The sequence below is a fragment of the Microtus oregoni genome, unplaced genomic scaffold (assembly GCF_018167655.1).
Source record: "Microtus oregoni isolate MIOR12 unplaced genomic scaffold, Mior012 000045F_ref0000178, whole genome shotgun sequence".
Lineage (NCBI taxonomy): Eukaryota > Metazoa > Chordata > Mammalia > Rodentia > Cricetidae > Microtus > Microtus oregoni.
Window position 1 is genome coordinate 16755001 of NW_024543219.1, and position 27990 is coordinate 16782990.

The 27990-nt window shown below is 39.9% G+C and overlaps 1 protein-coding gene across 4 annotated transcripts in view; it reads left to right on the forward strand.

Annotated features, from left to right (window-relative positions):
- LOC121435128 (inversin-like) overlaps positions 1-27990 on the forward strand; it is a 101604-nt gene that overhangs the window by 41236 nt on the left and 32378 nt on the right. For 3 of the 4 annotated variants that reach the window (XM_041634218.1, XM_041634220.1, XM_041634221.1), the window contains 7 exons: positions 14047-14164; positions 14880-15053; positions 16392-16498; positions 18058-18147; positions 19899-19960; positions 22489-22525; positions 24763-24824. In XM_041634218.1, coding sequence (XP_041490152.1) covers positions 14047-14164; positions 14880-15053; positions 16392-16498; positions 18058-18147; positions 19899-19960; positions 22489-22525; positions 24763-24824 — 650 coding nt within the window. The remainder of the gene's footprint in view (positions 1-14046; positions 14165-14879; positions 15054-16391; positions 16499-18057; positions 18148-19898; positions 19961-22488; positions 22526-24762; positions 24825-27990) is intronic. The other variant, XM_041634222.1, reaches the window with a different exon arrangement.

The following is a 27990-nucleotide window of genomic DNA, read 5'->3' on the forward strand; positions in this document are numbered from 1 at the left end:
CGTATCCATTCTCTTAGTCTGTGCCTTTTTATAGGTGAGTTGAGCCCATTGACATTAAGTGATATTAATGACCATTGGTTATTAACTCCGGTCACTTTTTTAGTAGTAGGGTTTGTGTGTTTCCCTTCTTTGAGTTGCGCTGGTGAAGGTTTTCTAGGTGTCTGAGTTATTGTGGTCATTGTTGGACTCATTGGTTAGTAATTTTCCTTCTATTATTTTCTGTAAGGCTGGATTTGTGGCTATGTATTGTTTAAATTTGTTTTTATCCTGGAAAATTTTATTTTCTCCATTTATAATGAACGAGAGCTTGGCTGGATATCATAGTCTGGGCTTGTATCCATGGTCTCTTAGTTTTTGCAGTACATATAATCAGGACCTTCTGGCTTTCATGGTTTCCATAGAGAAGTCAGGTGTACATCTGATAGGTTTACCTTTATAAGTAACTTGGCCTTTTTCCTTTGCGGCTCTTAATATTCTTTCTTTATTCAGTATATTTTGTGTTTTGATTATTATATGGCGAGGGGATGTTTTTTTTTTTTTTTGATCCAGTCTATTTGGTGTTCTGTATGCTTCTTGAACCTTCATAGGTACATCTTTCTTCAGGTTGGGAAAGTTTTCTTCTATAATTTTATTAAATATATTTTCTGGACCGTTGAGCTGCACTTCTTCTCCTTCTTCTACTCCAATTATTCTTAGGTTTGGTCTTTTTATTGTGTCCCATATTTCCTGAATGTTTTGTGCTGCGAGTTTGTTGGACTTGCTGTTTTCTTTGATCAGTGCGTTTATTTTCTCTATGTTATCCCCAGAATCTGAGATTCTTTCTTCTAGCTCTTGTATTCTGCGGGTTATGCTTGTTTCTGTAGTCTCTATTCATTTACCTAGATTTTCCATGTTTAGCCGGCCCTCTGTTTGTGTTTTCTTCTTTGCCTCCATTTCAGTTTTCAAGTCATGAACTGTTTCCATTTTCTGCTTGATTGTTTTTCCTTGGTTTCCTAGGGTATCTTTCACTGTTTTACTCAATTCCTCGAACTTTCTGTTATATTTCTCATCCATTTCTATAAGGGCGTTTTTTATATGCTGTTTAAGGGTGTCAATCAGTTTCATGAAGTCAATTTTTTCTACTTCTTCTTGATTAAGGTGTTCATGTCCTCCTGTTGTGAGGTCGCTGGCTTCTGGTGGTTTCGTGTTGTTTTTCAGATTGTTGTTTGAATTCTTGCATTGGTGTCTGCCCATCTCTTCCTCCCAATACTCCCCTATGGATCTTCTTTTACAGGATCAGGTCTTCTTGCCCACTGATGTACCTTCCCAGTGATGTCACTCTCCAGTGATGTTTCTCCTGGTGTCCAGATCAGATCTCCGTGCTGCTTGGTTAGCTCGCATACAAAGGGCCCACCCTGTTTGCTGCAGGCAGACTATGGAAGACAAAGGAGCTACCGCCCTCCCCTTTGCCCTCCCGATTCGGGTTCGGTCCCAGTGCCCAAGCAGGCTGAGCTGGGAGGTGCTATGCCGCCAAAGAAGGGAGGGAGGGAGGGAGACAGAGGGTGGGGGGATCTGGATGTAAGCTGGATGGGATAGGAAGAGAGAGGAGGTATCGGGCAGTATAGCCCCTGTAGGATGACCTCTTCTCTGTTTCTTTAAAGCAGCTTTTCACATCCTGTTTAAGGTCCTCTATTATTTTCATAATGTTATGTTGAAAGTCGATTTCTTCTACTTCTTCTGGAATAGGATATTCAAATCTTCTTGTTGTGGGATCCATGGACTTTGGTGATGTCATGTTGCCTTTCAGGTTGTTGGAGGAATTCTTGCATTGGTGCCTGCCCATCTCTTCCTTCAAATGCAGCCAGGAGAGTCTTGGCGTCTTGGTCCAATCCTTCCTGTACTAACACTCTGGGTGGATCTTCTCAGTGCAGAAGCAAGAACTGTTCCTGGGCCAAGGACATCACAGACAATAGGGCAGGCTTGGGGTAGGCAGGTTCATGTGGACAAAGAAGCCCCTGCAGCAGGAGTTGGAGGGCCCCTGTGCTCCTTTCCTGGAATGCCCTCCCCAGTCACCGGTCTGGATTGTTCTCAACATAAGGACAGGGAATCCCAAACTTGACTATTATAGAGGATTATCTATTAACCTAAATTTCTTAATTATACATTAGAGTTTTAAATGAACTACACAATCACAACACCTCAATCAAGAAAAGAAATATTCTTATAACAAGATTGACCTTAAATTGTATAAATAAAACAAAGATCCATACCAAATGCAAATTGTTCATATCTATATCATATCCCCATTTAAATGTAAAAGAACTTTTAAAATGATATTTGGGACTATGGGTATAGTTTTTTTCTCTCCAAACTGTTTTGTGCTAACTGTTATTCAGGTGTTTTATGGTTTATCTTGTGTGCTAGGTTTATCTCAGTCAGCAGTTGAGTAAAGTAAGTTTTTGAGGGTGTACGTGACAACCTGTCAGGAGGTCTTGGTCCATGAAACCATATTTGCCTGGAGGCAATCCACAGGTTCTCATGCTCTGTGAAAACAAAAGAAGAACCTCTTTTCCAAAGTAACTTAGACTCAATTTTGGAAGTCATATACCTTTATGATATACATGTTGGTTTAGCTTAGCAGCCAATGAAATGTCTCTCTGTATTTAGCTCCTTCACAGTCAAAAAAAGCAAAGAAAACACAATGAAATACATAATCCAGACTCTCTGGGAATTTTCCAGTTTTATGTGGCTTGTTTTTCATTACTTCTTTTCATCTATGACTATATATACTCTGTCTCTTTAAAGACTTTACCCTTTTTTTAAAGCATTAAATTTATGACTCTTCATACTCTTTTTTTCTTTTTTTCTCTCAAGCTTACATACATTTATCCAACACTGTAACCCATTTTTAGGTCTTTTATGTCTGAATCTGTCCTTACTGCGTTGTCTGTAATTTTTTACTGTCTAGAAGAGCTTTTAAAATGCTAAGCAGCTTGATAGCTTGGTTTCAGCTGCTCTGGATGTTGGCTCTGCCTTTCTCCAATTTTAAAAAGGTGGAAGCACCACTACTGTTAGCTCTGGGGCTGTCAGGCAGGAGTCATGCTCAGCAGTTTAACCCTGAGAATGAGTGTGGAGGACATTAACCCTTTTTTCTGAGTTACAACCAAATCTGCCATGCAGAGCACTGCACAACCTGGAAGCTTCTCTCTGTATAGCAATAGGAATTGGCCATGCTCTTCTGCCTGCCTAAGCCTAGTAGACCTGATCCCACTGCCTGCTCAGGCAGGATGAACCAAGCCATGAGCATGGTCTCAGCTACTTTCCTCCTGACCCCGAGTGGGCACACAAACACCTGAGCTCACAAATGCCCCATAGCCAGAGTTTGTATCAGCGGCAGTGCCCAGGAAGATTTGTTTTAAAATGGCGTGGCTGAGTCAGGAAAATCTCTCTGTGGCACTCCACCAGCAAACAGCAAAAGCTGTGCAAAACTGGGTTGTTGTTTTTTGTCTAGAAGGAATTAATTTTTAAGCCCTCTTGGGTTTTACGTGGAATTAGTTGATCACGTAGGAGCGCCAAGTGTTGTAGGGGATGAGGGAGAGTCTGCTTTTCGTCCTGGCCATTCAGCTAGCTTACACACAAAATAACCACACAGAAACTTCAGTCTGGTGCTCCAATGTGGGTCTCGGTCTCTATCTCCATCCATCCATCCATCGCCAGATGAAGTTTCTATCTTGCTATGCAAGATATTCATCAGTATGGCTATAGGATAGGGCCATTTCAGGTGCCCTCTCCTCAGCTGCCCAAGGACTAAACTTTGGGGTTTTATGTGTATCTAGAGTTCCTTTTCAAGCTTAATTAGGTTTTACATGGATATAGTCAACCACATTGGAGCACCAATTTGTTGTAAGGAATCTGCTTTTTTTGTTTCTGGCTGCTCAGATCTGAAATAATCACACAAAACTGTATTAATTAAATCACTTCTTGGCCCATTAGCTCTAACTTCTTATTGGCTAACTCTTACATCTTAATTTAACCCATTTCTAGTAATCTGTGTATTGCCATGTGGCTGTGCCTTACTGGGTCAAGTTATGTCTGGCTCTAGCAGACTACGTGACTTCTGACACTGCCTCCTTTCTCCCAGCATTCAGTTTAATTTTCCCCACCTTGCTCTATTCTACTCTGTCACAGTCTCAAGACAGTTTCTTTAATAGCACATTAAATATTCACAGCATATAAAGGGGAATCCCACATCACTCATCCACTTTGTTTCTATACTCTACTCCATCCTCTACCAGGCCCTGTTATACAGTACCTACTCTTGTTTTAAAGCCTTGAGGTGGATTCCCATGCACAGAGAGACAACCTGATGAGGGAATTAATATGAGAGCTCTAGAGTCAGCAAAGCAAACCCGACTTTACTTTTGCCTCTGCATCAAATGCTGAGTGTAAAACCTGAGCAGACAGCTCAGTTGACTGGCCTGTGCTTCTCCAGACATTCCACACCCAGATGGTGCCAATTTATGTAGGGGAGAAAGGAAATGTATTTGAAGAGAGTTAAAGTAAAGAAGAGACTTTGCCCAGCAGTGAACTGCAGGCATCCAGGAAAAACTTTCCAGAGGCAGGGGACTGGGAGACTCAGTTTGCAAGCTGACCTAAAAGAATTATTCCATAGCTGATCACAAGGGGAGTGAGGGAAGAGCTGGACAAGTCCCTGTTCTGAACCTGGCCCCCAGAGCATCTCTGTCAGGCTAGGATGTACGGGATCTTTGGGTTTACATTCAAACTGGCCTCATTCTTACAATTTGTTTGCTTTGTGGGAAACGGAATGAAGCTAGGTAAAGGGATGATTCTAAGTAGGAGGGAAAAGCTGCTACTAGTGAGGATTGAGCATCTGATGGGTGGAAACAATCTTGTGAGGTTCAGAGAAAAGCCTCAAGGGTAGAAACTTTGGAGTCTGACAGTTCAAGTTCAAGTTGCTTTTGTTTTTTCAGTTGTGTTTTTAATCAGGATTTCTCCATGTGTCCATGGCTGTCTTAGAACTTGCTCATAGATCAGGTTGGGATAAAACACAGAGCTCTGCCTGCCTCTGCCTCCCTAGTTCTGGGAGTAAGGTATGTACAATCACCACCCTGCCAAATTCAAGGACATGACTTGTGACAAGACGTTAACGTCTCTGAGACTGTTTCTTCATTGAAAACAACCCGAGAAACAAAGACAATCCAACTGTTGTGTTATTCACCCCTAAGTGGGCCTAGACTCAGTGGAGAATAAATTTTAAATAGTACACCTCCTCACTCAAATTAATTTAGCTATTATGGGGTGCCGGTAATGTTTGCATTTGGGAGATTAAGGCAAGAGAATCTCAAGTAGAAGTTTAGACCCAGCTTGATAGAGAGACCCTGTCTCAAAAAACACACCAAATATACAAAGAATTACTAGTATTGAGGGGTAAGGTGGAAGTAGATTTTTTGTACTTTTTTTGGACGAAGATAACAAAACCCAGCTACAGCTCCTTACTCTAAAACTCTATTCACCATAAGAAACAGATGGTGTGGGATTCTGCTCTGTATGCTGTGAATATGTTTTATTGTCATTGATTAAAAAGGAAGCTGATTAGGTAACAACTTTACCTAAGAGAGTAATGCCAGGTGACAACTCCAAACTGAGATATAAAGAGAAAATAGGCAGAGACAAGAAGAAGCCATGTAGCTACCAGAGGAGAAAATGCCCAGAACTTTACTGGCAAACCATGAGCCTCGTGATTAAATATCAAATAATAGAATTGGGTTAATTTAACATGTAAGTTAGAAATACACTTAAGCTATCGGCCAAACAGTATTGCAAATAATGCAGTTTCTGTGTGATTATTTTGGTTCTGGGTGGCAAGGAAATAAACAACCAGCCTCCACCAACAGACAGATCTCCTTCCATCATCTCACCCCACTTACCCAGGGCGTGAGGAACGACAGGGCCAAGATATCTGTGGGTGCATGTGTATATGTGTTTATCAAACTATGTGTACATGCACGTGTATGTACGTGTGTGTGTGTGTCTGTGTGTGTGTGTGTTTGTGTGTGTGTGCGAGAGAGAGAGAGAGAGAGAGAGAGAGAGAGAGAGAGAGAGAGAGAAACTTAGTTCTCCTACCCATGGTCAGCATGTCTGGGGTTCTGTATCCAGTCCTAAATCAGACACCGTGGCCTATGAATAAAGTGACCCATCCTTATCAATTAAGTTGTCCAGTTATTCATCCTCACCTCTCACCAACTGCCCCATCCACTCCTTTCTCTGTAGCTTCCCACCAGATGTGTGCTTTCTCACCTCTGGCTTTTTGCAGGTACTGCCTGTCTTTCTGGCTTACTTTGTCTTCACTGTTCTCCACCTTAGAGCCTATAGTGCTGGCCCAAGTCTGACACATAAGCCTTCTGTGTGCTCCAGTAGTTTCCTGTACTACACGTACATGCAATATGGCCAGTGTGGACATGCTGACCATCTGATTTGGGAGAGTTATATCGTATGGTTGCTGAATAGTGGATCTTGTCATGAGTCTACTGCTTGTTTTAGTACATGGTTGTTGACTAGATAACAAAGGAAATCAATCCAGCATTTAGCTAGATGATAACAAAATCTGGGTGTAAACATAAGCATATTGCATTCTTCTCATTTTGTAATGTAGGGGTACTTACATAATTTTATTCTCAGCTATGAGTGGTTCTCTCAATATGCCTTACTGGCTTATGCTAACCTATTTCTAAGCCTTTGAGATTGAGCATATCACTCTTGCTTTTCTGTCTAGGTTCTGCTCAAATACATCCTTGTTCCTTGTAAGCTCCTCCTTCAGGATCAGTATGCTGACATTCACAATCTATGTCAGGAAGAATTAAAAACATATGAAAATTTTAAAGAAAAGCATTTTCTGAATGATGACAAAAATTTACTGAAGTGTTTGCATATTTAAGAGTTTTCTATTAAAATGCACTAATTAGAAATCATTCATTTAAAACTCTTTATGGCATCAATAGCTTTTTGGTGGATTTTTAACGTGGCAACCAGTCCTTCTGCCCAAATGTTACCGCCTTAAATATTATTCATATTACCAAATATTTTGGTAGAGAGAAAAAGCAGTATATTAATGGTTTACATACATGTTTCTCCTCTGTAAAAATTTTATGCTGATCCCTCACCTACCCTCCATTAACTTCTCATAGTTCCTCATAGAGGGATGGGACCTTATGAGCCTTTCTCAATGAATGATGGAGTGGTGAAGCCCCAGTATTATATAGCTCTGCTTCAGGAAAACACAGCTGCATGGAATTCCTGAGTGCAGTCATGTGTCCTCTCCTGAAGACCCAGTTTCCAGCAATTCTCCCCCAACTCTGACTTTTATACCCTTTCTTGTTCCCTCTTCTACAGTAACACCAGAGCCTTGGGTGCTGCTGTGGTGGTTAATTTTTACCAGTTTGACAGAAACCTAGACATAATGTGGGACAAGGGAGGGAAATTCTCCATCACATTTTCCTGTAGGCAAGTCATTGGAGTCATTTTCATGATTAATGATTGATGTAGGAAGGTCCAGCATACTGTGGGTAGCAGCAATCTGTACAGATGGTCCTCATTCCCATAAGAAAACAGGCTGAGAAAGCCATAGGGAACAGGCCAATAAGAAGTGATGCTCCTTGGCCTGCCTCTCTCTCTCTCTCTCTCTCTCTCTCTCTCTCTCTTTCTCTCTCTCTCTCTCTGTGTGTGTGTGTGTGTGTGTGTGTGTGTGTGTGTGTTTGTGTTTGTGTTTGTGAAAGACAAGAAAGATATGTAGAGGTCAGAGACACCATCTGGGAGTTGGTTTAATTCTCCTATCATGGATTCCAGAAATGGAATTCAGATTATCAGACTTGTATGGAATATGTCCTTAGGTGCAGAGCCATTTCAATGGCCCTTTTCCCATGTTTTCTTTCCATTAAAAAATAAAAACAGAAGTGTTTTTTTTATATTTCTCTCCCTCCCTAAATAAGCAAATGCTTGTAAAATGCTAGCTAGTAAGGAAAACATAGGGCTGTGCATGAGCTTGGGGGTAGTGTGAGCTTGCCTCATACATGGGTCCAGAAGAAATCATTATATATCCCCTGATCTTTGATTTATTCTCATGTGTTGTATATAACCATATATAGGCCTATAGGAAATTTTCTTCAGAATTTAAGATTTCTTATAACTCAACACTAGAATGACAGCCCAGTGACACAGAGGGAAATAAATGGATCTGAAGAGAAATTTTGTTAGTATTCAGGCACACCCTCACACAGCACCTCACACCATCTGCCTGGCTGTATAGCAAATGGTATCCTGTCCCTTTAAGAGACCCTCCGTTCACTCTCAGTCTCTCTAGTGCTCTCCCTCCCTTCCTCTCTCCCTCCCTTCCCTCTCTCTCTTCTTCTCTTTTCCCCCACTGAGGAAAGCAGGTCTCAGCCTCTTTTCCTTCTCCCTCCTCCCTCTCTCTCTGTTTCTCTTTCTCTCTGTCCCTTCCTCCCATCCCTTCCTCCCCACTACACCTCCCCTTTTAATAAAACTTCGCACCCAATCTCCATCTACATGGCATATTTGTCTGTCCCTTACCAGCCGCGGGTTGAACCTCACCCACATGCCGTGGGACCTGGAAAGATTTCTAAATGTCCCACTGGCACACTGGAAGATGTTCAACACCATCAGCCGTCAAGTGTTGCAAATCAAAATTCAATGAGATGATACTTGATATCATTAAGATAGTGAAAATACAAAAGATAAGTCAATCCTGATGGCACAGTTCTACAATTCCAGCACTTGGTAGAGGAGTGTGTGTGTGTGTGTGTGTGTGTGTGTGTGTGTGTGTGTATCACATATGAGTTTGAAGCTGGACAGCAAAATATGGTCTAAAAACTGAAAAGTACATGTTGCATGATGAGGATATAAATCACAGGGAAAGCACTTGTCTAGCATGCACAGGTGCTGGGACATATGTGAGAGTGTAAACATACCAGAGAACAGGAACCTGCTACATTACTGCTGGAATGTAGATTAAAATGGTGCGGCCACCAGCACCTGAGCATTTATATAAGAAAAAAGGGAGATACCCCAATTACCTACTGCTTGATGAGTAGGAAAACAAAGGGTGGTGTGTTAATACAGTGGTCTAGTTTATAGTCATGGAAAGGGGTAGAGAAAAGATACATCCTATAACATGAATAAATATCACAAACATTAAGTTCAGCTGAATGTAGCCAAAGGACTGAAGAGTGGGACACTTCTTTATTAGATGATTTGATTTCTCTTTAATACCCAGAATGAGACACTTGAAACAGAAAGTTAGAGTGGTAACTAATAGATGATGGGGGTCTGGAGAAATGGAGAGTAACTACTAATGAATAAAGTGGTTTTTCTCAAATGACAAAATTATTTTAAAAGTAAAAAAATGATGGTTGCATAATTTTAAGAACATAGTAAAAATACCTACTGGCTTATATACTTTAAAAGAGTGAACTTAGCCGGGCGGTGGTGGCGCACGCCTTTAATCCCAGCACTCGCGAGGCAGAGGCAGGCGGATCTCTGTGAGTTCGAGACCAGCCTGGTCTACAAGAGCTAGTTTCAGGACAGGCTCCAAAACCACAGAGAAACCCTGTCTCGAAAAACCAAAAAAAAAAAAAAAGAGTGAACTTACTACATAAATGTATTACTTCTCAATATCTACAGATCATATTCATTTCATGTCTATGTATGTTTTGTCTGCATCTATGTATGTTCACTGTGTGCATGTCTGGTGCCTGCAAAGAGACAAGAGGGTGTTGGATCCCCTAGATATAAATATCTGTGAGCTTCCTTCCATATGGGTGTGGTTGTAGGTTGAAGGGTTTGTGCTGAGAGGTTTTGAGGACTACTTTTCTCCTCCAGGGGCATGTAGAGTACCTTCCAGTACAGTGAACTGTGGTTAGTAGGTGAATAATGTAGTTAGACACCAGCTCAACTTCTCCATATTCAGTGACAGAAGTGTTCCCTCCAGAAACAAGACCTTAACATCAGGTTGTGTGAGCAACCAAGAGCCATGGCAATAGCCTGTGCTATTTGGTGGTTTCCATGGGTCCCTTTGGTGAATGACTCAACAGGCTGTAACCTGTTCCTGGCACCGGAGGTGTCATTTGGTGGCACTAGATATCTAGTTGAAGTCTTCTCTCCCCTGTTGTTTTTTTTTTTCTCCCTGTGGATTCCTTTCACATATGTATAGGAAGGTTCCGGGATAGTCAGTGTTCATATAGTTTTTCAAAGGGCCTTTAGTATTGGTTGTCTCTCTCCATTTTCCTTCCTTTACCTTTCTGCCCATCCCCCTTTCATTAAACCATCCAATTCTAGTTTTCCTTAATAGCTACATAACACTATAGACTTTTTCCTTTCCTTGAGAGATACGCTTCTTTCTCCTGGTCCCTTACTAGGTTCCATACCTCTGTGGGTATTCAGATTGAAGTTCCCGTATCATCAGAACCTTAACACCCTTAAAAGAGAAAACATACAATATTTGTCTACATGTACTGAGCACTGTATGCTTTTGTCGCTTGAGTCTGACATGGGCATGCACAGGACACACACATGGTGCACAGCTGCTGAGTACCACTGTGAGCTCATAGCGCATCACTATGCCCCTGTAACTGTGTTGCTAAGGAGGAAGCAGAATTCAGCTCACACTGAACCAAGGATCTGCCCAAGCAGGACGCTTATTTGGTTCAGTGGGGAGTTTTAACTAGATTTTGAACGTTTACTTGTTGGATTTGGGAGGGTGCGGGTGGCTAAAGGGGAAGGCAGGGAGGGGCAGTAGGGCCGGGAGGACCGGGAGGGCTGGGAGGGCCAGGAGGGCCGGGAGGGCCGGAGGGGGGTACGGGGTTGTCAGGAAGGCCAGGAGGGCCAGGAGGTCTGGGACGGCCTGTGGAGCCTTGAGCCTCAACATGCAGGAAGATTTCAGTTATGATGCCCTTACCATTCGGGCCCCTCAGCGAACTCGCTGGTATACCCGCCTGTGGTCTGCATGCCGGGGTTGTGGGTGCTTGTGTCGAAAAAAGCGGCGATTTCCCTTGTACCTTATTGGGTACGATCCTGTGGGACGGTTCCAGAGGGCAGCCGCTGTGGGCGATGTCGCTTTAGTGGAGAGATTGATCAATGCCAGTGAACACCAGGTTAACGAGTGCGACCGGAGGGGCAGGTAATGGGGTCTGAGGAGGGGCGAGGGGCAGGAGGGGCAGAAACTGTTGGGGACAGTCAGGGTCTACCAGGGAGAAACATACCTTCCAGAGCTGCAGCCTGTGGGAGAGCAGATGTCATGCTTAAGGCTCTTCTTTCATGGAGACCTCTGGGTTTGTACCTGCTTTAGGCTCCTAGGCACCTGAAACCTGCACACCTTGGAAGGGCATCTCTGAGACTTTCTTTAAGAGAAGCAAAACAAAGAATTCAGTTAGTTTACAAATCCCTTTACATTGTCTCTTTTAGAGCACTTTATTGAGGGCTTTACAGGAAGTTAGCTAAAAAAAACCACATACATCTTTTTATGTGTACACTTAAAATTTTTTAGGTTTGAGTGTATTTTCAGTGTACCACACAAGCATAGGAAGAAGGTGTTGGATCTCCTGGAACTGGAGTCATGGACAGTTGTGATTGCTGTGTGGGTGCTAGGAATCCTACCCAGGCCCTCTGCAGGAAAAACTAGAGCTTGTAAATGCCAAGCCATCTCTCCAGCCCTTTAATGTATATGTTTTTAATGCTATGTTATATGCAACACAGAAAATTGTATCATAAGATAAATTTTCACATAAAAAGCCAACTCAAAGCCAAAAAAAAAAACAAAACAAAGAATTATCAAGAAATCTTATGTTCTTATGTCTGTTTTATGCTTGCTGAGGGATTTCATAAGGAAATTTTCAACTTGAACTATAACTCTGTCCCCCGGCCCCTTATATACATGTGTGTGTTTTGGTACATACATGAAGGCTAACAGTTGGCATTCTCTTTGAAAATTTCTTTTCATCTCATTAAAATATCATATGTGTGTTTGCACCTGTGCCTCACACATGCCAAGTAAGTGTGTGAAGGTCCGAAGAGAACTATCGACAGCTGTATTCTGCCACATTGTGGATTCTGGGGTTGAACATAGGCCATTGGCTCTGCCAGTAGGTGCCCTACCTCATGAACCACCCTGTGGTTCCTCCACCTCAGCTTTTTAGACAGATTCTCTCACCCAAATCCCCGCTGTGTTTGACTGATTGTCTTGGAGTATACTGATTGACCTAGACTTGCTGGCAAGATAGATTTGGGGATCCTCCTGTATCCACATCTCCAGCACCAGTTTCTCAAGGTGCTGGGGGTTCTGAAGTTGGGTCTCAGGCTTGCAGGGTGAGTGATTTCCCAACTGAGTTGTAACAATCACTGCGGTCCTCTTTCCTAGTCCTTGTTTCCTGTTTCTCACTAGATTATAGGCAGGAAACAATGACCCTCAACAGTAGGTTCTCCATAGCTCACATGCTTCTTGATCATGTCTGTAGTTGTGAGGTTATTTAGTCTATAGTTATTCAGTCTTCCAAATTAGAGTTTCATACAAATAATAGGACAGTAAATTATTGTTCAAAGTATTTTTGCTTAATAAGTGTATTCTTTAAAAACAGTGAATTTTCCAGCTGTATTTATCCGTTATGCCAATCCACTTATTCCCTGCACGTAACTTAGATATCTATTGTACAGCATACAAATCTACTAGCTTTCAAGACCTTCTCATTCTTAAAATATTACATTTCTCTGTCCAGTGTGTTTTCCTGACGTTCTATAAATTTAAATAGTGAAAACAAGGAATGATGCTCAACTGAATCCCTAGTATTTTTTTGTCTTTAAGCTTTTTGAAAATCAAAGCAAGGGAGCTATGATACCAAGGGTTATCTCCTTCTGGATATATTTGCTCAGTTTTGGTGCTAATTCATGGAGGTATAAGGCAAAGCCATTTGCTACCACCTGGTGTCTATATTAACATGGACATTCTGTCTATTGACTGAGGACTATGCTGTGTCCCTATTGGCAGCAAATATAGAAACATTAATTCTGGGCATTGAGAAATGAAAAAAATTAAAGTATTGATGAATGAAAACTTAGATTTTAGTTTGTTATTGCTATTCTAAATATGTTTACGTTTCATAGTCTTAAGAGCTACATAGATATATGTGACCTTTAGAAGTGTCATGGGCCTGTGGATTGTGTCATATTTCGTTGGATGTAAGGCACAATGGACTGCATGGTGACCTTTTATTTTGTATGGTAGCAAAGTAAAAAACATTGCCTATTATATTCATAAAATATGAATTATAAGTGGCAGACATCAACGATGCTAAAGTGTGAAATAAAAAGTAAGGTGGGTGCGGTGGTACTGCCTGCATTCCTACCTACTGGGAGGATTACCTACCAAGTTCAAGGCCAGCTTAGGGAATATAGTTTTAAAATATTGTAAAGATACTTGAGTAAAAACTTTCACATCTGCAGTAGGTATAATTCTGCTATTTCTCTTCATTGAAATATTGTGTTTGTTACCATTAGGAACAAATTGTAATTGTATCCAGCAAACACTGAGCTGTCAGGTACTGGAAGCATTTGTACATGCTCTTGAAGATGTGAGTTGAAGCGTCACAGCAGCACTGTGTAAGAGAGCTGCAGTGTTGAATCCCCATTCTACAGATGGAGAGATTGATTTGTGGAGCTCATAGGAAGTCTGTGTTGTAACTAGTAACACTCCGTGATTAGAGTAGGATTCAAATCCAATCTGAGTTCAATCTACTGGGCATTCTCCTGTTATCCAGAGAGGCTGCTCTGAGGAAGGGTGAAGCTTGTGATAAAGCACTCGCCTTGAATGGGACAGCCATGCGCTATATGCCTAGCACAGAAAATGAACACCTGAGGAGAGAAATAAGTAAATAAGAAAATTTTAGTTTCTTCTCTTACATCAGAAGGAAATGCACATTGGTGTCTACTTGAGTGTACCTTTACATAATAATCTGTAATTTCCTAAAATGTCCTCTCAATTTGTAGGAGTCCACTTCACTACGCCTCTGCCCATAATCATCCAAATGTAGTAAGATTGCTATCATCCAACGACTGTACCGATATTAATATGAAGGATGATGAAGGCTGCACGCCCCTAATAAAGGTAGCTATCGGGAAACACTTTTGGTATAAAATGAATTAGAAATTATCCTTGTTTGGTTTTTGTTGCTGTGATGAAACACTAGCCAAAACCATCCCAGGAAAGGAAAGGTTTATTTGGCTTACAATTCCACATCACAGTCAGCCATGAAGGGAAACCAGGTCAGGAGTTCAATCAGGACCTGAGTCAGGAAATGAAGCAGAGGTCATGGGGGAACGATGCTTTTCCGTGGCTTTTTCCAAGGCTTGCTCAGATTTCCTATACTACTCAGGACAACCTTCCCAGTCATGCCATCACCCCTAGGAAGCTGTGCCCTCCCAGATCAACCTCAATCAAGAAAATACTATACAGGCTTCCCAGAGTCTAGTCTGGTGGAGGCAATTCTTCAAGTGAGGTTCCTTCTTTCCAGGTGTCTTCAACCTGTGTCAAGTTATCAAAACAAGCAAATGAACAAGCTGCCTCCCCCACTACAACAATGGCCAAACAGTGCTAGTGAAATCCTTTAATATCTAGGTGTGGTGGCACACCTCTGAAACTCTACCACTTGGAAAACTTTGGTGGAGAGGTTATGAATTTAGGAAAGTCTGGGTACTTGAGAGGGATAATATGCATGACCTAAACAATTGGTCTGATCCAAGGGTAACTAGTCAATGGAATTGTTGGAATGCGTATTAAAGTTCTTGATTTCAGTGTCTCTTTCTTTATCCAATACCCACAGGCCGCCCAATGGGACAATGTAGAATGCATCTCTATTCTACTCATGCACGGCGCTAATCCCAACATTGTAGATGACAGTGGCTATGCTGCCCTCCACCACGCCATTTGCAGAGGGAACTTAAGAGTTGTCAGCAAACTGCTGGAGTATAATGTAGATATGAAAGCCAAAACAAAGGTAAGAATCATTCAACTTCATTCACAATGTACTTCCAGCAATGACACTCAGATCACTTTCCACATTCTGAAGCACAAGCAGTCTCACTGAATCTGTTCAGAGTAAAGCATTTTTTCCAAATCTGTTTTTCATAGTTTTGTAGGTAACTTAAAGGAACTCAGCACAGCACATTTTGTTTCAGACTTGGGCTTTTCTGTAAAATTCAAGAAGTAAAGGACTTGGGCCCACACATACTTCACATACACACAAACAATAGAAAAAAATAATTTTAAGCTAAATGTCTGTAGAAAAAACAGAAATCTGTTGCAATTAAGAAGTTACTGATGTGACTTGTCCCTCAGAGATGAGGCTAGAGTGGGAAGGTCACAGGCACACAGGTAAATGTGGAAATTTGATCATTGAAGAAAACATACTGAGAAGACATTTTCACTTAACTTTTTCAGATTTTATATGTACATAACAAAGGGGCCAAAATGGGACTCTGTCTTAGACAAGGAGCAATTCCATTGTAATTAATGACCTAAGACTGAATCCAGAACGTTCCCCAGTCAAGTTTAGCCAATTGGGTAAACAGTTCCAAACCTGGCCGTATAGGGCCGGGACCAGAGTTGCAGGATCTGGCTGCTACTGACCACATGTGACAGAAAAATCCCACAATGGATGAAACTGTTACTAATTCTGTCCAATCAACATGCTCCCCATGTAACTGCTCCCTGACTGCTCAATTATTGAAAAGATGTTTAAAAGATTAAAAATTTCCCATGTCCACTTTAGAAGGGCCTGTATGTCTTTGTCCGTGGTCCTCATTATCACTTTATATGGGTGATGGACTGTTGCATGCTGGCTATTTCTGAAGAATAAGCATTCTTTGTGTTTACATAACACTTGAGTCTGAGGTCTTCCTCCAGCATCATTTGGACCACTACAACAGGAAACGATGTTTGGTTTGGGAGAAAATTTTTAGGTTAGGGAAAATAGTTTTGAAAAACAGGTTGAGAAACTGCTCCAGAGATGCCACTTGAGTTCACTCATTCAAGAGAGGCATACCAAATCTATCTCCACGTTTTAGGATTGGGGCAATGGAGGCACATCTCCATGGAGCTAAGAAACTTGGAACCAGCAAGTGTTTGTGGGAAGTTCTGGAAATAGTGGTGTTCACGGGCATTGTTGGACAGGGGAAGATGTTTCAAAGGAAAGGGAAGCCCTGTGTGTGTGAATCTGCAGCAAGGACTGAAGGAAAATCTATCCCTTTGTGACTCATTTTGTTTACAAAAATGTGTGATACATTTTTCATTTGAGAAGCATGTCAATTTATAAAGTGAAATTTTTCCTTTACAGTGTGGGTTGACACCCTATAAACTCGCTTTGTTTGAAAATCAACTTGAAATGGCGCAGTTTTTAATTGATAACGGTGCGGATGCACATTCTGAGCTTACACCATATAGGTACTGTTTCTTTTTTATAATCTTAGTGCTGTTCTTGAGGGTGTCATTGCTTAAGTAATGAACACTAAAATGCTAGAGGGAATATGGCTTCAACTCATAAGCACATATTGAGAAAGACTATCTCACAGGGAGTGTGAGCTGGAAAAGAGACTGTTCCAACATAAACAAAGGAACAGTGTGTACCAGGGCTCAGCTTCCCATTTAAAAACAAGTTGTCATTTCTAATCTGATTTGATTGGCAATTTTCTACTTGTTAAGGCAACTTCACATTAATGTTGTTTACTTTGAAAAGTTTCAACTTTATTTTCAACACTGAAATGTATAGTTTTATTATTCTTAGCCTGTTCCTTATATATTTTCTTCTTATATATGTTCAACTTAATTTTTTTTTCAAATCATGTTGTCTCTTTGATCACTCACTCTACTTTAAGTGAATTTTGAATCAGCAAATAGATTAGGGTATCCATCAATTAGATGATATTACCAGATGCTATTATTTTTTCCCCTCTACTGTCTGAAATATCTTGACACTGTGTTAGTCAGATGTGAATATGTACACCCAAATTTCTGAAACAGCTAATCTGGATAAGGACACTTGTCCAAAATGAGTACAAAGAACTAAGACTCCATTGAGAAAATGCCTCCATAAGATCTGGTTGTAAGGCATTTTCTTAATTAGTGATTGATGGATAAGGGCCCAACACATCATGGGAGGTGCTGTTCCAGGGCTCATGGCCGTGAGTTCTATAAGAAAGAAGAATGAGCAAGCCAGTAAGCAACTCCCTTCCATGGCCTCTGTAAGCTCCTGCCTCCAGCTTCCTTCCCCATTTGAGTTCCTGCCCTGTCTTTCTTTAATGATGGACTATGGTGCAGACATATAAACCAAATGAATCCTTTGGTCCCCAAGTTCATTTTGGTCATGGTGTTTTATCACAGAAATAGCAGCTCTAAATACTTGGTATTTAAGATGAGTTCAGCATTAAAAATCAAATGATTACCTTTTTTGTTCATACATACAAGCTTAAAGTCCGATGAATTAAAAAGTAAAGCCTGTGTGTTGTGTATGTTTTTATTGAAAATACACTTTGGACATACCATATATTCTAAAAATGGTTTAGCATCCTTCATCTTCATGTACTTGTTTTTGTGTCAGAGGACATGCATGCACTGATATTCCCAACCAAGACACAGTACAACACTGTGTGATGGCTTTGTCTTCCATCTTATTTGAGGCATTTTTTAAATTTTTATTTGGCAGTTGGCCACTTACTCCAGGTAAGCAGGCTGGGAAGCCTCTTTGGTATCTTACTACCTCCACTTCCTTTGTACTATAAAAGTGCTGGGATTATAGATACATTACACAGTGACTGACTTTTTGTTGAATTCCAGGTATTCAAATTCTGGGCTAATGTGACAATTAAGTATACCCACTGAGCCATCTATCTGGCTCTAAAACACTCAATTTTTATTTTTTAAAATTTATTTATTTATTTATTAATTAAGGATTTCTGCCTCCTCCCCGCCACCATCTGCCATTTCCCTCCCCTTCCCCAATCAAGTCCCCCTCACTCGTCAGCCCGAAGAGCAACCAGGGTTCCCTGCCCTGTGAGACGTCCAAGGACCACCCACCTCCAGCCAGGTCTAGTAAGGTGAGCATCCAAACTGCCTAGGCTCCCCCAAAGCCAGTACGTGAACAGTCAATTTTTAAAAGAAGAGTTTGAGCCTAAATTAAAGAGGTGGTTATAATTATGGAACTAAGGCTTCTGAGTGCAGAGCACTTTCAATTAAACCTCTAATCCAGTTGGAGGGTCTGTGTTTCCCTCTAAGAAGAACCATTTGAGGTCATTTATTCTTACAGAAATTTGTAAAGCTGGTACTTTTGATGAAAATAAAGTATGCTTATGACTTTGACATGGAATAGCACAGTTTTAGGAATTCATGACTAGGAACATGTCTCAGGAATAAAGTACTTATCACACAAACCCAAGATTTCAGAGTTCAACTCCTCAGAACACAGAAAGGGCCTCATGTGCATGTGTGCATCTTAGCCTCAGGGAACCTTGAGGGACATGGGAGATGGAGACAGGAGACTGTCTGGAAAGTTATACTTTAGACAGTCTTGCTTTTTACAGCTGTTAACAAGAAACTCTGCCTCAAAACTAAGTTAGGAGGCAAGGACTGCCAGTCAAGGATGTCCTCTGACCTAAAAAACATGCACTAGGATCAACAGACACAAATGCATACACAGATGTGAACAAGAACGCATATCAAATATGAAGATGAAAAAGTAAGTTTAGGTTGTTGATCTAATAAGACTGGGGATCATTATCTGCTAAAAAGACATTGGAAATAGTGGTCGAGGTCGAAGGTTTTCTTAGTTTTCTGGAGATCACTTCAGCAGCAGTGCTATTTCGGACAAGGTTCACACCGCAGGTGAAAAGTCCCCTGACGAGCTCCAAGACCATGATGACAGCCAAAGCAGAAACTAGGAAAATAAAGCTGCTGGTCCAGAGTATCCTGGCAATAGGCGCTGAAGTACAGCAGTCTTAGCTGTAGCTGTAACCTGGGAAGAATAAAGCTGACAAAAGAGTGTTGCTTTCCTTGAGTTTTGAAGCTGGTTGTGAGTTACAAAGACTCAGGATTACACAAAAAGGCTTATGAACAAAGAAACAGCCAGGCGGTGGTTTCAGCATTCACACATGGAAGAACTGTTAAAACAATTTGAAGGTGCCACAACTGTCACAGCTTCTGAGAATGCAGGCAGAAGGATGCTTAGAAGCAAAAAAATAAAAATACTTTTTCATATACTGACCATTGAGAGCATAGTACTCAACAAAATACCTCCAAAGAGTTCTGACAGATAGGACTGTGGGGCCTTAGGGACAAGCAGGCAGATGAGTGGAACAGGAACACTGACACCACGAGCATATAAATACAAGGTTACTGGAGCATTCCAAGCAAATCTATGGAAAAAGCACTGCTATCATTCGTGTGTGTGTGCGAGAGAGAGAGAGAGAGAGAGAGAGAGAGAGTTTTAATCAAGAGCTAAATTTTCTCTGTTTCTTCTCTATGAGGGAAGGTGGGAAGGACAGCAGTCTTTAATCATCACCAACTGTTGAATGAATTTAGAGTTCTTAGGCTGGGCCTTGTTGCCCATGCCTTTAATCCAGAAACTTGGAAAACAGGAGGCACAGAGATCTCTTTGATTTCAAGACCAACATGATACATATAGTGGGATTAAAGTCAGCTGGACAGCATAATGAGATCCTGTTTCAAAAAATTATTTGTAAATATCTAATGTAAGATATATTAGGGACTCAAAAATAAAGAATTTAGAAAACATGCTAAGTGTTTTTATATGAATAGTTAAATGATGTTCACTTTTAAACATATGTCACAGTGGAGGAGCAGCTGCAGTAGAATCAGAACAATCAATGAAAACATGTGCCAACTCCAAAAAAGGTAAGAATGACTCCAACTGCTCCTACCTTCCCTAAAGAAAATAAGGAAGAGTGAAGATTTTAGATCCCCAAAAAGGAGTTAAGGCAATCAAAGATAAATGCCGTTCTGTGGTTTTCAAATATTCTGAAAAGTCAGAATTAATTAAGAAATTATTTCAAAGAATTTTCAACTGTGAAAATATATTGTCAAAACATTGCTTATTTTATATTAATGCTAATATCTGTACTGCCGTTGAATAAAGAAGAAATCAACTTTACGCACACGTGTCCTCCATAGTCACATTGCAGCAAATAGGATTATTAGAGATACATATTCTCCTTGAGTTTTATGACAAACTTTGTATTTTGTACTGCATAACAGTCCACAGGTAGGTGTCACTAGAATGTAATTATGTCACAAACCAACCTCAGTAATCAATAACTTTCATTAAATAATTTCCTACCTTATGATATAATTAAAATCTTCTGACCTCTTTAATGTCTGAGCAATTTCTCAGTTTGGACAGTTTTGTCCTACTGTATAATTGTTTTCTTTAGAAATCTCCCATTTTAGGGTGAAAGCTTCGTTCTGTAATGAATGTATTGAGTTTATGAAGACTTATCAATCCTGACATGTTTTCTTTTTCTTTCTTTCTTCCTTCCTTCCTTTCTTCTCTTTTTTCCTTCTTTTTTTGTTTTGTTTTGGTTTTCTAAAGTGCTAGACATGGAGCACAAGGCTTTGGGAGCATTCTAGGCAAGCACCCTACCCATTATCCCTACCTTCAGTACTTTTCTCTTTAGTTTTTCTGAAATAGAACATGGTAAGGGTGAATATCATTTCCATGCTGCAAAGCATGATTCAGGAATAAACATTGGAACAAAAAACAGAGTGTAGAAAATGACATCATTCTGTATTTCAAAGAATTGTCTGCTTCTCCATTGAGTCTGGAGAGACTTTGTGGCAGTGGCAGGAACACCACGTAGTATTTACTTTCAGTAACTGTCACCACAGTGTCTTTTATACCTAAGTTGCCAGTGGCAACCACACTAGGTAGAGAATCCAAAACCCTCTCCCTCAAGAAGTAAGATGAAGAGAGTCAATATTATTGTAATGGAGACAGCTTTGTGTCACTTTATTATGAAGTTTGCTGTTCCTGGCATTTGTGGTGGTGAGAACTGACTGAGGCCTCCTGCATAATAAGCATAGGCTTTCCTACTGTGCCGCAATCCCAGTCCACTAGTTGATGGCTCAAATGACCTTCCTGAGTCATGAGGAATGCTTAAAAGCACATTAAGTTTCTCTGACTTTAATCAAGACAAAAACAATGAATAAAGGTTTCATTTCATTTTTGTTTTCTTATGTTTATTTTCGTTTTGTGAGACAGGGTTTTCCTGTGTGTTGACTTTGAGCCTAACCTGAAACTCATTCTGTAGACCAGGCTAGGCTTGAAATTACAGAGATCTGCATGTCCCTGTTACCAAGGCTGGGATTAAAGGAGTGTACCATCACTGCCCAACTCAAATGTTTATTTCTAAAAGCAAGCTGCAAGTGTCTAGGGAAGGATTGAGTGAGTTTATTGTTTACATTTGTAAGCATGTACAATGATCCTATGTCAGAAGGAAGTCCATGGAATTTGCTGCTGCAGTCTCACGGCTTCTTCTCTGAGGTAGAGCTCGGGGTTATTACTACCAAGGGAGGGATCTTTCCAATAATTCTTTTCAGGGGAGATGATGCCTGCTTTCTTGAGCATCCTTTAAGCTGCATATAAGGCTGGGAACACAGATGGAACTAAGGAATTTCTTTTCTCAACAGGGATGAGGAGAGGAAGCCTGTTGCACACCCTTGAGCTGTTACGTAAAAGTCTTTGCCCCTCTTCTCTTTCTTTCTGTTAGGTTATACCCTGATACAAAAGACAGAAGCCATACATCTAGTCCCAGTGGTAGCAATTTGCACCATAAAATGAACAATTTTAACTAAAAAGCTGAGCAAGATTCTTTGTTTCCCTGAAGAACAAGAATGTGTATAGGCTCATGGATTTTTTTTCCATTTTGAATCTATTGTTTTGTTTGTGAGACACAGTCTCATTTTTACATAGTTCTGGATGTCTTGGGAATCACAGGGATCGACCTCTCTTTGCCACCCATGTGCTGGGATTAAAGTTGTGTGCCACCATCTAGACTCTAGAATTTTTCTCAAGTGTCATTATCCCAAAATCAAACAAGAACCACAGAAGCTATTTTGTGACACAGTCAATTGATGCTTATACTGGTAAGGATGCTGTTCTCCATCTGTCTGAGAGAGATCATTTAGGATCATCTCAATTGTTTATGGGTGGGTGTTTACCTTTAAGTATTATGCTTGTTAAATTTAAGTCTTCTTTGATTTGAAATATAAAGAAAATGAATGAATTCCACCTGAAGACATTTCTTACAAGGAAGTACTTATTCTAGAATAATCTAGATTCATCTAAAAAATTATACTATGTGTCTAATAATTTTATATGTTATATTTTTCTAGCATTGTAATGAATTAATTTTGATTTTTTTCAGAAGAAAATTTCAGCACTGACATAATGCCTTCTTGCAGGTAAGGTCTAATGATATATAAAGACTAAGGAAATTCAAAGATAACAAGCTAACTATTGGTTGTATTCTCAGATAGATGCCGATTTATACACTCAATTTTTGTGTTGTCTTACAATCCCCACAGTATTATCTGTATTTTTAGACTGAAAATTTATTGTTTTTAGATCATGGGCATGAAGTTTATACTCAACCATCATTTCCCCTGTACCAATTCTGTGTTTTGGAAAATGAGCTTCCTAATGTTTACCACACACACTATGTCCATCTGACACTCCTTGCCTTTCAAAAATTGCTGAAATCAGCTAGTGAACTAGATCTTCATCGCATTTGTCTTTCTGATGGCTGACAGAATTTGGGATCATTCTGCATTATCACAGAGTGTTACAAGAAATCAACATCCCCATTGTCTCAGTGTGTGGGTGCACCCCTTGCGGTCCTTAGTTCCTTGCTCATGCTCTCTCTCCTTCTGCTCCTGATTTGGACCTTGAGATTTCTGTTCGGTGCTCCAGTGTGGGTCTCTCTCTCTGTCTCCTTTCATCACCTGATGAAGGTTAATATTCAGGAGGATGCCTATATGTTTTTATTTGAGTTCACCTTCTTATTTAGCTTCTCTAGGATCACAAATTATAGGCTCAATGTCCTTTATTTATGGCTAGAATGTTCTATTGGGAACTCACCAAGGCCAGCTGGCCTGGGTCTGAAAAAGCATGGGATAAAACTGGACTCGCTGAATATAGCGGACAATGAGGACTCAAGAACAGTGGCAATGGGTTTTTGATCCTACTGCACGTTCTGTCTTTGTGGGAGCCTAGGCAGTTTGGATGCTCACCTTACTAAACCTGGATGGAGATGGGTGGTCCTTGGACTTCCCACAGGGCAGGGAACCCTAATTGCTCTTTGGGCTGAAAAGGGAGGGGAACTTGAATGGGGGAGGGGGAGGGAAATGGGAGGCAGTGGCGGGGAGGAGGCAGAAATAAATAAATGAATTAAAAAAGAAATCAACAAATTGTTTGCCTCCTTTGACACCATCTCCACATGCAGAGGCCCTTTTGTTCTGTGTAGGACCCTTTCATAGTTGGTAGAAGATCCCATGCCTTCCTCCTACCACAGTGCTCCATCCATCACTTGTCCATTCCTGTGAGCTGTTTTCTACAGTAATGAAGTCTCTGGATCTCAGTAGATTATCTGGATGTAGAGAGCCAAACTGTGGCATGGTTACTCTTTATGTGTCTATAAAAGGGGCTTTGTCTTCCCCATCAGTAGGACATGAACATAGAGTAGAAGGCCCCTTCTGTCAGTGATCTGCTATCTCAGACAGATTTGGCAAAAAATTAAAGGTGGTATATCAAGCTAGTTCTGTGCTCATCTTAATTGATTACTTCCATAATAGAGGACAATTGTGTTATCATTTGTGGGAACATGTATCATAAAACATTTGATACACATTAGTAAATTGCTTATTACTAATGATTTATTAATAAATTACTCCAAGTTAAAAGGTCCAAAATGCATCACAGTTAATGTCCAAAGTGCAGATTCATAATTTACAGTAGCTACAACTGTTCAAAGGCACACCTTGTAAAAACCATGTTCTTTTCTTCTAGGAATTCTAAACTATCTCAAGCTAATAACCTGAAATTATCCACTGAGTTTATATTGCTGTTTGTTCATATTTTTATCTCGTTAAATTAATAGCAATGCTCATTTGGCATAGAAACAGGCCGATTGTGGTTTCAAGATCCACTCATGAATGGACTACTAAGGGGCAGCTTGAGCATATCCTAGGCCATGGTATCTCGTCAGAGTGCTAGCAGAAGCAGGAATCTATTCTATGGTCCACAAACAAACCTTGTGAGAGATAGCATTACGTGCATTGAGAGCCCACAAAGTAACCTGAGAGAGAGGGGTTCTGTGATGCTCTAGGAGCAGATGATGACATGACAAGTGGACTTGGGGTACTAATTACATTGAGCACAAGAGTGACCATTAGTTACTACAGCATTAAAAAAGTGCTGTGGAGAAACTAGTCTCTTTCTTCGTGTGTGTTTCTATGTTTTTAGTGGACTAAATTCTTTTTTTCACATGAGAAAAAGTTTTAAGGAAATTGTCAACAAACCTAATCAACTGATTGAAGGACAATTTAATGGCTGATGGTAAATCTCTAATGTATTATAGGAAAACATTTGGTAAATGTTTTTATACGAATATTAAAATATTACTTTTTAAAATATACCACAGTGCAGTAAGACCAGCAAGACAGCTAAAATCCCTATTGAAGAAGTCTTTCCTGATTAAGAGAGGTAAGAGTGAAGGTGAATACTTGACTACCCCCTCCCTAATTTCAAGAACAGCTTGGTTTTTTCAAAAATATGAACAGAGGAAATAATATAGCAATGTAATTCTATCTTCTTTTGATTTGCCTTCAAATGTCCTTTGGATTCAAAATTATTTAAGAAGTAGTTTCTGATAAATTGTCAGTCTCAAACTATATCATCTGAAACGTTTGTTCATTTAATGTCAGCCTCTGATGTACACGGTATCTTTGTATAAATAAAAAGATCTCTAACTAGTCCACACTATGTGTCCTCAATGGTCATGTAACAGCAAGTTGTCTTGTTATAAATGAACTTTTTATTAAAACCACATTGTGTTTATGCTACATATTATTATATACATCAATGTCAATGTCAATAAGATGATCATGTTAAAAAACCAAAAATACAGTATTCAATTACTTTGTTTTTTGAGGACTAAATGCTAATAAATTTTTCTGGATTTTGCTCCTTTATATAATTTCCCAATTTAGACATATTAGACAATTCACACATGGTATTATGTTTATCTTTAATTATCTGTTATTTAATCTGAATAATCTTGACAAAAATCTTGGCCTAAGAAATAATAGACTTGCTCAACATTTTAAAGAAATGAATGGACTTTGAGTCCGGTAGGCAGTTCAGGGGATAGAACACTGCTGTTATAAACATTCTCTGGTAGGACACGCCCTATTGACTGTACCACCAGCACCTTTTTCCTTTGGTTTTATTAGTTAGTTTAAGATATGATGATACTTGGTTTATATGCTGATAGGCATAATTTTCAGAGCAATTTGCCACAATAGGAGGAAGGCTGAGAAAGTGCATCATTCTACAGTCGACAGCACTGATTGGTCCATTGAGTATATGGTATCTATCTAAAAAATTGTTCATTTCTTTTACATTTTCCAATATTGTGTAGTACAGGTTTTGTAGTATGACCTAATGATTCTCTGAATTTCCTCAATGTCTATTGTTAAGTCCTTCTTTTCATTTCTGATTCTGTTAATTTGGGTGATCTCTCTCCATCTTTTGATTAGTTTATATAACGGTTTGTCAATCTTGTTGATTTTTTTTTTCAAAGAAAGAGCTCTTTGTGTCATTGATTCTTTGTATTCTTTTCTGTGTTTCTGTTTTGTTGATTTCAGCCCTCTGTTTGATTATTTCCTGTCTTCTACTACTTCTGGGTGAGTCTGCTTCTTTTTTTCTAGAGCTTTCAGGTGTGCTGTTATGTCGCTAATGTGAACTTTCTCCATTTTCTTCATGTGGGCACTTACTGCTATGAATTTTCCTCTTAGCACTGCTTTCATAGTGTCCCATAGGTTTGGATATGTTGTGCCTTCATTTTTGTTGAATTCAAGTAAGACTTTTCTTTCTTTATTTCTTTTTCAACACAGGGGTGGTTCAGTAGTTGACTGTTCAGTTTCCATGAGTTTGTAGGCTTTCTGGGAGTAGTATTGTTGTTGAGTTCTAACTTTACTCCATGGTGAGCTGATAAGACACAGGGGTTTACTCCAAATTTTTGTAACTGTGTGGGATTGCTTTGTTACTGATTATGTGATCAATTTTAGAGAAGGTTCCACAAGGTTCTAAGAAGAAGTTATATTCTTCTTTGGGGGGGGGAGGTTCTATAGATATCTGTTAAGTCCATGTGATTCATTACATCTGTTAGTTCTCTTATTTCTCTCTTAAGTTTCTGTCTAGTTGTTCTATCCATTGGAGAGAGAGGAGTGTTGAAATCTCCTATTAGTGTGTGGGGCTTGATGTATGATTTAAGTTTTAGTATTATTTCTTTTAGTATATGGGTACTCTTATATTTGGTGCATAGATATTCAGATTGATACTTCATCTTGATGAATTGTTCCTGTCATGAGTATAAAGTGTCCTTCTCTATCTCTTCTGATTGATTTTAGTTTGAAATCATTTTTGTTATTTATTAGGGTAGCCACACCTGCTTGTTTCTTAGGTCCATTTGATTGGAAGGCCTTTTCCCAACCCCTTTACTCTGAGGTAGAGTCTGTCTTTGATGTTGAAGTGTGTTTCTTGTAAATAGCACAAGACTGCATTCTGTTTTTTTTCAGTTGTTCTCAGCACAAAGCATGTGATGTAATTTTTTTTTATTTTTTAAATTTATTTATTTATTAAGGATTTCTGCCTCGTCCCCACAACCGCTTCCCATTTCCCTCCCCCTCCCCCGATCAAGTCCCCCCCCTCATCTGCTCAAAGAGCAATCAGGGTTCCCTGACCTGTGGGAAGCCCAAGGACTGCCCACCTCTATCCAGGTCTCGTAAGGTGAGCATTCAAACTGCCTAGGCTCCCACAAAGCCAGTACGTGCAGTAGGATCAAAAACCCACTGCAATTGTTCTTGAATTCTCAGCATTCTGTTTTCATATCCATTCTCTTAGCCTGTGTCTAAGAGTAGATTGATTTAAGTGATATTAATGACCAGTGGTTGTTAACTCTGGTTCTCTTTGAGTAGTGGTGTTTGTGTTTTTCCCTTCTTTGGGTTATGCTGGTAGGGGTTTTCCTGATTTCTGTGATATTGTGTGTGTAGTTAGCTTCATTGGGTTGAAGTTTTCCTACTAGTACTTTCTGTAAGACTGAGTTTTTGTATATGTACTGTTTAAATCTGTTTTTGTCATGGAGTATCTTGCTTTCTCCATAGATGGTGAGTGAAAGCTTTGCTGAGTATAGTAGCCTGGGCTTGCGTCCATGGTTTCTTAGTGTCTGCAACACATCTATCCAGGACCTTCTGGCTTTCATGGTTTCCATTGAGAAGTCAGGCATAATTCTGATAGGCTTACCTTTATAAGTTACTTGACCATTTTCCTTTGCACCTTTTAAATATTCTTTCATTATTCTGTATGTTCTTTGTTTTGATTATTATATGGCTAGGGGATGCTATTCTTTTGATCCAGTCTATTTGGTGTTCTGTAAGCTTCTTGTATCTTCATAGGGATATCCTTCTTTAGGTTGGGAAAGTTTTCTTCTATAATTTTGTTGAATATGCTTTCTGTGCCTTTGAGCTGGAGTTCTTTTCCTTCTTCTACTCCTATTATTCTTAGTTTTGGCCTTTTCATGGTGGCTCAGATTTCCTGAATGTTTTGTGTTAAGAATTTGTTGGATTTAATGTTATCTTTGACGTATGAA